The sequence below is a fragment of the Takifugu flavidus genome, chromosome 1, assembly GCF_003711565.1.
Source record: "Takifugu flavidus isolate HTHZ2018 chromosome 1, ASM371156v2, whole genome shotgun sequence".
Classification (NCBI taxonomy): Eukaryota; Metazoa; Chordata; class Actinopteri; order Tetraodontiformes; family Tetraodontidae; genus Takifugu; species Takifugu flavidus.
In genome coordinates, this window is record NC_079520.1 from 1,805,472 (window position 1) to 1,816,370 (window position 10,899).

The 10,899-nt window shown below is 43.6% G+C and overlaps 1 protein-coding gene across 4 annotated transcripts in view; it reads left to right on the plus strand.

Annotated features, from left to right (window-relative positions):
- The window catches only part of LOC130522634 (nck-associated protein 5-like), a 36,913-nt gene extending 28,114 nt beyond the window's left edge, over positions 1-8,799 (plus strand). For 2 of the 4 annotated variants that reach the window (XM_057027239.1, XM_057027406.1), the window contains 3 exons: positions 3,012-3,401; positions 4,284-4,398; positions 6,390-8,799. In XM_057027239.1, the coding sequence (XP_056883219.1) occupies positions 3,012-3,401; positions 4,284-4,393 (500 nt within the window). In that variant the 3' untranslated portion in view covers positions 4,394-4,398; positions 6,390-8,799. Of the gene's footprint in view, positions 1-19; positions 59-3,011; positions 3,402-4,283; positions 4,399-6,389 lie in introns of those variants that run through there. The other 2 variants (XM_057027327.1, XM_057027481.1) reach the window with 2 other exon arrangements.
- The last annotated feature ends 2,100 nt before the right edge of the window (positions 8,800-10,899 follow it).

Sequence of the window (10,899 nt, forward strand, 5' to 3'; positions counted from 1 at the left end):
TTTGCTTGCCATTTTGCAGTGTGCAGACAGAAGTGAAGATCAAATATGACAGATGCGTGTAAGTGCTGAATGTGGTGGACATGCTATAAGCAAACAAACACGCAAAACATTGAACTCTGTCAGTGTGTGCTTTTCCTCCATGTCTCTGTTCTTTACCTGTTCATTAAATATTACATTTGGTGATTATTTAATGGGAATACTTCTATATAACCTCCTCATCCTCACTGATCCATGCACTGACAGTTTTGCATGCATGGGCTCATCCAATCAGGAACTCATCCATGTGGGTGACCAGGCTCCCTCTAGGACACGCTCTCAAGAACCCAGAATAACAACTGGAGATGGTCGATTTGTGGGCAATACTGACTCAGATTGTGTGAATTTGATCTTTAAATCAGTCAAAAACACCTATTGAGAGGCTTCTTAGGACTGCTCACATGCATATTCTGGGCTGGTGCAGGTACATTTGTACTCTCTCTCTGTTTTACACGGTCTCATATTAAATTCGACCAGCAGTATTTTTGCTTGTACAGGTTACAAGCAAAAATATTGCTGTGAAGGGTGGATGGCACTGGAACTCTTTGACTTCCAGATCTGAACAAATGTCTTTTAAGTTGGAGTCGTGGTCCAGAGCAAAGGAATGTTTGCTCTTCTGGTTAAGGTAGATTTAGATTTAGAGCCCAACCTGCAGGATTTCATAATCTTGTTCGGTGATACGTTATTGGCACGGCAACAGCTTGAGGATAGATTCTTTTTCTCCTTAAATTGAAAAGATGGGTTTCTCTGACTCTTGATTAATAATAATCTCATCGTAAACATTATCTTTAACGGACTAGCAGTGGCTGCTAAACGTTTCTCTTCATAGTGTTGAACCTTTTTGCTGCTGAATGCTGTTGTCTCCACTTTGTTGTCACTTCAGGTCATCAATGTCGCCATCGTCTGATGGAACTATCATAGTTGATCTCCTCTTGATAAGTATTCAGAAGATTTGATTTGCATTTTTGGAAACTAAGCTACATACCCACAGTTTATATCAGAATGGATCCCATTCCTCCCATTCAGGTCTGGGATGGTTTTCCCATTGGTCGTTTTTCTCGCTCAGGATCTTCATCAGGTTCCAGACTGATGTACAGGAAGTAAAACTTTATTCAGTTTCAGTTACTGTGACGAACTGACAGGCTTATTTGGCTCCTGATGACACAGTCTGATGAAATTTCATTGACCTTTGTGACACCATAAGCAAGGTAATGCAAATATCAAACACGTGTAATACGATCGGGCACCTGCCCTCAGGGGTTAATTACACCATTAAAATGTCAGCTACCGTAAGTGGTGTGGTTCAGGCCGTGGCCGACTCAGGATTTGCATGATTGTGCCGCCAAGTCTTGGTAAAAACTTCTTGCCTCTAAAGTTCAGTTTGCAGAGAAGATCAAACAACAAAATGGCCACAATGGCTGCATTTGTATATCATCTAAATTGGAATTGGTAAAAAAAATAAAAAATAAAAACAGTCCTAATGGAGGATATAACATTGAAAATTTCTTCATTTTTTGCCTCCTACTCCTCTAGATCTTTGCCGGTCAGGCAATAAAGGCGCAGTCCAATCCAGGACTCCCATTATTTTACACGGACACTCTTGATAACCCCCAGAAAATGCTACAGTATTGCAACATTGATCCATTATTGACCGAGCCTGGTACATATTGTATGGAGGGGGCCTGAAAGCTTAGCGTGCCTGTGAGGCTTGTTAAAACCAATCAATCCTCAGTCTCATCCAGGGAAGACTGTGTCACACAGCTTCTTGTTAACTTCCAACTAAAGACCAAACCGATCGATAATGTCTCTGCTTTTTGCCTCCTCAATTCAATTATTTGCTCTTGTTTACTATTGGATAAAAATAACCATTTTTCCATTGGAGCGACTCTTTCTTGGAGTCAGAAACCCATAAATGCTACAGATGTTGGCTGGCTGCTTTACCGGCACGTCCAGCCTCCGTGTGATGCTTTCAACAGTCTGTTTACCAGCCTGTTACGGCAGAATTAGAAGCAGACAGAAAAGATGACGGCCGTTTTTGCCTCCGCTGTTGTCGCCTCACTTGTTATTGCAACAGGAAATGGGACAAATCTGGAAAAACTCGATTCACTTCAGCTTCAAGGAGAAATAAGTGCTGGAACAAAAACTGCTCGAATCTCAGAGGAGAGGCTCAGGTGTGCAAATCTTAATTAATAAAGACGGAGCAGCTGCTGCTTTAGCTCCTACAGTGACTGCCCACTGTTGCCGCTACATTTGAAACTACAAGACTGCGTCAGCTCCCGTGCAAACTGCGGGCACAATAGCAGATGACGTAACTGGCTTTGTTGGCAGCTACGTGTAAAAGATTGTGAATAAGATACACACGGAGTGTGTTAAGGCTTCATTTCATGTGCCATGTTATGCATCTCATATTCACGGTGTGTTCAGTGCATGTTAGTCATTACGCACCCATTAAATGACGTCTGTAATGCTAAGCAGTGGTTCAAGTGGGCTTGATTTACATTGGCCGAGGCTCCGTGCCAGTGCTACACTTATGCTCTAATGAGCAAAGCAAATCAGGTTCCTGTTCCGCACTTACAAGGAATCAAATTATACTGAACACTTCTCAACTCGGCTCTTAGGAGAAGGATAATTAGAAGAGTGACTGACACAAAGGAAGAGAGACAGTAGCCATCTGTCGCACGTCTTTGTTCAAAACGGCCAAAATGAAAGAGGACCGGATTATTACGGCTGAGACATGATGATCAATTATCTAAAGCTGCCTCCAGTTGGTAAAAAAAACAAAACATTTCAAGGATTATCTTTGTTTATTTCCGTCAGAGAAGAAGGAACAGTTCAGAATAAGAATACAAAGTTTGCAGATTACTCAACATATTTGTAGCTCCACTTCAACCATGGCCATCCTACTGTTCCAGTCCTAATGTGCCCCTTCTCCCCCCCCTTCCTGAGCCACTTCAACTGTTCTTCCTGTGCTGCAGGCTTTGGCTGCAAGATGCGAACGTTGGACAGTGGGATCGGGACCATCCCCCTTCCTGAATCCTGCTCCTTCTTCTCCTCCATCCTGCACCTTCTCCCCAAGTCTTCATCAACCCCCGAACAGTCCCTCAGTCCTCCCAGTGTGCCCGGTTCCTCCAGTGAGGAGGTGTCTCCTTCCCCTTTACCCCGGTGGAGAATACCCTCTGGCTTTAAGGACGGCAGCCGTCACGCAGGGGTTCCAAACTCCCTGTCAGACTCCTCCATGACCCATGTCCAGTCAGTGCCTTTCCCCACTGTGGCCTTCCTCCAGCCCATCCAACCCCAGTCTGAGTTGATTGTGCCCTCTGCGAGTGTGTGTGATACCCATAGCAGGATACCCAGATCGCCACAAGGTACAGTTACGCCACAATCGTGACAATGTCTGCAAAAGAAGTAAAGGTTGTCCTTGTTCTCTTCAGTCTTTATGGTGCCTCCGATGGTTCGTTGAGTCAATTATTAAAGGAGGGTTCTAATAAGGAACTTGTTAATTTATCATTCCGTTTTCTATTTTAAGGGGTGTGGATCCATTCTCACATCAACTTTCTCTTTCATGTCTTTCTTGTTGTACCCTCCTTTAAATTGGGGAACAACTGAATATGATTCTACAGCACAGAAATAAATAAAACACATCATCAACTATTTAGAGTTGATGCTGTGGTTTGTTTGTTATGCCTGTTTTTTTTTATTACTAATTAGCACTGAGATTTGAAAATATTAATAAATAATTAAGTTTTCACATAATCAGGCTACTATAGAAAATGGTGCAGCAACAACAGGCAGCTAAAGAGATGCCGGCCTATAGAACAGAGTGTATAAAATGTGTACATCCTCACCACATCTCACATTTGATGCCTTTTTGGTCTGTTTTTAGTTACACAGTTTCTTCGAGCTAGTTCACAGCTGCTATGCTAAGCTACTGACGATGAAGTGCACAGTGTTCACGACTGACTGACTGACTGACTGACTGACTGACTGACTGACTGCAGCTAAAACTGTAACTACCGCAGTCTTTGAATATGGAGTGATTGCCATCGTGTTATTTAATCCAGATATATTACAAATTTAGAGCAGCGTGAACTTTGCTCATATCTTCCCATCATTTCACACACTGAGTTTTCAGCAGTAATCAAGACGCCAGACGTCTGTCAACTTCAGTTGTGTCGGTGACGGGGGGGAATCGAGTCTGACAGCTGAGGAGCCAATAATGATTTGAACCCTTTGCTCTTTTTCTCCAGGTGGATTGGAACCAAAGAAGTTGACCTACATCAAAACAAAAGCTCGAGCTAATACGAGTCAGCACAAAGAACGGACCAGAATCCAGCTGGCCAACTGTAAGAATCTGTGAAGCAGGTTAATCTCCCAAAGTTCAACACACAATCATCAACAAGTTTTTTCGCTCTTCGGCGTTTCCGAGTTCTTTGTCTGGACAACAGGTTTCAAAGTTCCACGACCACGGATGAGATTTAGTTTCTCTGGTTTCAGCAGAGTAACCTTGGAGCTGTGACCTTGGAGAACAATGAATTCTGTAATTAAATTCCCATTACGGCAGGATCACAGGTGGCTGAACATTGACAAGATGGCAACAACTGAAGACTAGCTTGAGTTTTCATTAACCGATTTCCAAGTTAATAAAACAAAAAACTGCATAGTGTATCCAAAATAAAGGACAAAATGTCCTATATATTTATATCAATTATATTAGCTAGTTTGAAAACAATGTCAGTGATATGCCGTTCGAAAAATGTGAAATATTTCCAGGCGCGTTAGCTAACACGCGGTTAGCTCAGGCTTCCAGACGCAAAGTCATAAACAATGTAAACCGCTCAGATCGTCACATCGCGTCCTTCATTAGCGTATAAAGGTTGACTCCGGCTCTGCGCCTTTCCCCTAAATAGCATCTGAGATGCAGCAGCGTGCGATGCGCTGATGATGCTCTCCGGGGGCTCTGCGGCCCTCGGCTGCAGGATCCAATCACAGGGTAGATTTTTTCCCCAGATACTGCGAGTGAATGATTACTAGACAAGAGCCACTCTGTGTACCTTTGAGTGACTCGTTCATGACTCTATCCATCACCTCCGCATGATTAGAAGGCCACTGTTTATTGCCTTCGCTTGAGCTTTGACAGATTCGCGCATCCGCTCCGCGTCGCGTCCGTGAGCCGGCGAAGCTCCACCGAGCACCGAGGAGACGCGCTGCCATGCTCATCGCCTCCTCGGGTACAACGTTACGCTCAAAAGCAGCCATTGCTGGCTACACTCGCTCCTCTGAGCCCTCAGTTCAACGTCACCTCCGTTTCTTTCATTCCTAGCTCATTTCCACGTGAATCGCTCCGACTTCAGGGTCAAAAGGTCAGAGCACTGAATACAAGGTGACAGGAGTTGAAGCAAAATTTTTAAAAGTTATGTTCCAACTTTAAGAGTTGTCACGAGCGTAAAGAGCTATAAGCGCTTCTCACATTTCAAAGAGGCAGCATCATTAAATAATAAATAAAGCATAAATGTGACACCTTCCAGTACGTTTCCACCCCTGCTGAGAAGGACACAAGATTAATGGTGCCGACCAAACCCATCACCGCCGCCCAAGTTTCCCACATCATTTGCATCTTACAGAACATTAACGCTGGCATTTATCAGGAACTGGATCAAAACCCGGGTTTCTCTGGGTTAAGATGTAAAAAACAAAAGCATCAAGAGAGGCTTCCGTTGAACCTCAGCTGTGAACTCCAGTTCTTCCTGTTTGGATCTAAAGTGCATTTATGATGCACCAAGGCTGACACCAACACATGCTTAAGCAGCTCCGCCTGTACCATCAGCCCATATGGACCGTTGATACGTGCAAAAGACAACAAATAAACAAACTAAATGATGGGAAGTCACAACAGTTCGTCCAAAAGGAAATGCTACAGGCAACTACTTTATTTGTTATTTTATTGTCGTTTCCTGGATTAAAGACTGTGGATGTAAAAGATGGTACAGTCCGCAGCATCTTGTGGTAGAAGCCGCCAGCGAAGGGGATGTCAACCATTTCCATGGCAACAGTGGGCTCCATCAATCAGTTAGGATACTATAACTCCGCTGTAGAGGAGAATGATTTTGATTTTTCCAGCCAGAACCACCTGACTGGGCTCATTCTTTCCTTTTCTCTCCACTCTCAACATAAACATCGACAAGATTGATGAGTTTGAACCAACCGATTTTCTCACTGTTGATCTCGTTTGGATTGTGCAGCTCTTTAACGTGGAGCATCGCTGTGGATTAGTGATCATTTCATAAGTAAAAAACCTGCAGATGCTTTATTTTTATACAGCCTGGCTAATGTCTGCACTTCCTCTTCCACTTCAGAGGTTCTGGAGCTGAACGAGTCCATCCGAAGAACTCGGCTAAAGATTTATCACCCAAAGACACGACTGGACCATCCTGAAATCCCACAGAACTCCAAATCAAGTGAACTTTGTAGTCTTTCCAGCTCTGCTCGGTGCAGTGTTGAGATACTGAGCAGCCTTTCAGGCGCAGCCATTTTGGAGGTCTGCAGCTGGGGAGCATCTGGGAGCTGCTGAGCTTCTAAATGTGCTCCGTAACGTCATTGTTTCACTAAATAACAAAAACCCTTGAATGTTAAACACAGCAATCACCCTGCAGCCATGATCCAAGCAGGCCCAGCTAAGCTAATGCTGACGGAAAATTTGAAAAAAGAAACTGCTGCAACCTACAAACGATGTGCTCATTTGGACGTGAATGTGCACGCCTCAGTACTAATTTATCCAATCTGGTTGAGTTTTTTTTATAGGCTGAGGTGATTTCTATTTATACACCTCCAACTGTAGCTTTGGTCAGAGCGGAGTGTGTTAAATTGGCCCCAGACAGACACAGCAATATTGAAGTGTTTTATTAGTGCTTCTTATTATCAGATGTTCTAATTGCTTTACTTATCGATACGTATTTGGGGGGGAAAGTGCAAACCTTTTAACATGATTTCATTCTTGCTAAGCTCGAGGGAAAGCCGGACGAGGTGGTTTGATGAGAGCCCAGTGTGTTGCTATCATGTGTAGCATCATCAACAACCCAAATCCCTCGTTCCTGCCCTCAGAGCGAACTCCAGACCTCCATCATGGCAGCTGCTGTCCTCACTGTTGCAGCCGGTAAAATCTCCGTCCGGATGAAGCTCCCGCGGCTGCAATTCCAGACCTCTGAGGAAACTCGGTCAGAACCACAGACAGTCTAGCACAGACAGAGCCACCAGTCACCATTCATGAGCTCTTTAACTGACTGAGCAAATGTGCACTAGATTGTTGATAATTGTTTTTATTACTATAATTATTGTTACTGTTCATATCGACTTGCATGCAAAACCCCTCTTGACTTATTCTAATCACAGAAATGCCTCATGAGTGTGATAAGATCCAACACATGAAGAGTTTTTAATGGCAGCAGGTGTGTGTTGCTCACATTACACACAGTAAAACGTGCTGTCGTGACACCTTCATAGAGGTTTTTCCATACATTAACATCAATACACTGCTGTACAATGCCGCTGCATTCATGGAAAAACAGTTGCATGACTTAAATAAGCAATGATTGAGAATTTTTCAAGCAAAGAAATGAAGACGCTGCGAGGAAAAACTGCTTCAGCTTTCACTGAATTTAGCACTTTTGCTGAGAGCTAAAAGCTAACAGGCGTCATTTTAAGCAACAGCGTCGTCGGCGTAAAGCCCGTTATCCAAACCTCTTCACACGTGAACTTTAGATTAAACCTCTCCACAGTTATGACATCAAGACAGAGCAGTGAGTTTTGCATGCGACCTCAGTTGTGAACCTGTAGTCGGCACATTTGTTGTGCTATAGCTCAGGGAAAAACGTTCATCGTGTCTGATAGATGCTGTGGGTTTAAGACGAAGACCTCGACTTCACAAACGTGCGAGCAGACGTGGCGTTGGGATCCTGCTTTTCCCGGCTTTGGTCCCTGCTGTTAACTGTAACGCCCTCCATACTCTCCCTGTTTGGTAGCTACGCCCCATCCCCGTCTGCTGTGTTGGTGTCTCCTGAATGCACCCCCACACGTTCGAGGCCTCCCTCCTCTTCCTCTTTGCACCTTTGCCAGCTCACTCACCTTCCATCTGTACATATTTGCCAAAACGCATACTTGCCAAACAGGTCACGATGCTAACCGCATAAACACGCAACGAATGCAACCGAATCTACATATCAAAGCTGCGGTGGTGGTTTATGGTGATGACAGCCATATTCTTTGGTAACGCACTCGAGGCAGTTTAATGTGACGTAGCGCCGTCGGTGTCGCACACTGTCGTCAATCTATTTACCTCTTTCTTACATCTTTACACACGTTGATTAAAAGGAATACACGCGACACAAAAGTGTTGAGTGACAGAGACATGTAGCATACGCGGGTAAGGCGAGGCGTCCGCTGATCAGGGAGCAGTCTGGCAGCACGGGTCGACGGAGCATGGCGTCCGTGAGCGGCACTCTCACAAGAGTATTGTATTTTTTTAACACTCACTTGTAACGCCCCGTATTTGTATCAGCACCGACTAACTTACCGTTTACTGCACATATTGTTACTCACTCTTACAGCTACTCTGTCTCTATGTTCTTTTTCATAATCCAATTTGAACAGTGATGTTTTTGTGTGACAGCCACCTTAGCAGTATCAATTCAAGAATTGTATATTACTGGGATTCCTTGATTTGTGTAAAAGAGCAAAGGGGGAAATAAACTATTTCAGTACCTTATGAAAGGATCCGGGTTGGTGGTTTGTTGTGTGCGACCAAATGTACGTTGCAAAGACCAGCAGGAGCCAAGAGAAGCTGCATATGCGACAAAATCAAGGGTTTTTTTTAATTATCTCCGAACAAACAAATTAGAGAACACTGTACTGGTGCTCATGACAACTGGTGAAAAGCTCCTGCTCTGCTATTATTAGATGACAACCCGAAGGAACAAAGTATTCTTATAACTAGGAAACAAACTGTTTTATTGATTCTGCACAAACATTATTACATGAATTTGCCTCATTTGGTGTAGAACCAAAAAGACTATTAGCTTTAACAATAGAGTGTAATATTTTTACAAAACTGTCTAATTACAGAGGAATTTATCGTGATTTTTGTGTCCCCTGATCCTGTCAATAAGTTGAAAAATCCTGTTTGATAAGGAGGAAGAGCTGCACATAGATGACCTCGTGCTAATTAGCTTATCTTAATTTATTGGCTGTGAATGGGATGTCATAATCTGAGTGTAAAATCATATTGTAAAGAAGTCGTAAGACGCAAACGGGAGCATTGAGAGTTGTTCAAATATGTATCCGCTGACTTTTACTCAAGTAATTACTGTAATTCTAATTAGCTAATTCTAGTTGGAAAAGCAGCATCTATCATCTTGTCTAAGGGGAAGGAGGAAATACTGAAAACAATGTTCTCAGTATGCAGGCGCTTCACAAGAGCACGAGAACAAGGATCAAGAAGTGGCGTGTTGAGACACCACCGGGGTCTCCAAGTTCACACTGTTACTGCTGGAACAGTCGAAATGACACCGTAGAAATCTCCAGGAACCAGCTTTAATATACCAATAAAATGATCAGCAGGTTGGTCTGCAGAGCCTCATCTGGTGTTAAACAGTTGAGCTGTTTTCTAGCTCTGAGTTATGCCCACTGGCTTCCCTTCAGCCTTCAGACAGCAACCGCCAACCATTCCAATTAAGGCAGGACATCCACAAACACGTATATATTATTGTTATTGATTGTCCTTTTTTTCTTGTGAATTATTTCTCTGGATGCAATAACTTGAGACAGCCTATTACCATTTTTATCCACTCAGATCTTCGCTGATGTGAGCCGACGGTGTGCAGACTTTTAAATCAACCTTAATGAAATTAAGGGTGGGGGCACTGGAAACTGGTCCTTTGTCCTTGATGACAGGAGGGAAACTTTTAAATATTGCATTAAAATTGAAAATTGGGTAAACAAATAGCCTGTCAGAGTCTGAAGGTTCCTGTAACCTTGGGCAGCTTCAGCCGTCAGAGGAAATCCAAAGCGTTCGAGTCTCATTTCTAAACTTTGTGTGCTTTTAAGTCGCTCATGTTTAAAATATCCTGCATGTTATTTGTGTCCTTCAAAAGCCCGACTGAGTGATGCAGGGGGCTCCGGTTCTGGCCTGTCACTCATCCCATAATGCCTCCCGGGCGCTGTGAACCTGCCAAAGCGCAAAACTCATGTTGACAAAACGCCGAGTTGATTTTAACGTCTAAAACACACGTTATCACGTGACAGCTTCGATGGCTGCGCACTACGTCCAGCACGCGCAGCTTCATTATCCAGCCGCACTTTTAATTTAAGAGCAACACTCTGGTTGTAAATCTGCTCCAACACTAAAAGGGGAATGACCACGGGCAATTTAAAGTTCAGCCCAAACAGGGATTCATAACATTTAAATGTGTCTTAATGTGTAATTATCTAACTTCTAATTAAGCTGATTAGCGCAGTAAATCACAAACAACATCTCTACAGCTCCTCGACGCAGCGCCGGCGCAATGATTCCTCCCCTAATTACAACAGAGACGGAAAGTTCCGTTTAGATGGAGGACCGAGCAAACCCCCGTCAACCCAATCTCCCTTTCGGAGGCTCAAACTCTCACTTGCATCCGTGACTCATTTCCCTAAGAAGAAAGTCTGAAAAAGTAACATTAGTGACAGCAGAAGTGGGTATTTGGAAGGAGGCGAGACGTATGTGCATCATCCAAGCGGAGACAATCAATAAAAACCCAGAGACGAACCGAGGAGCCAAAAAAGGTTCGAAAAAGGGTCAAATCTGATTCTGAGTCACCTTCTCTGAGCATCCTT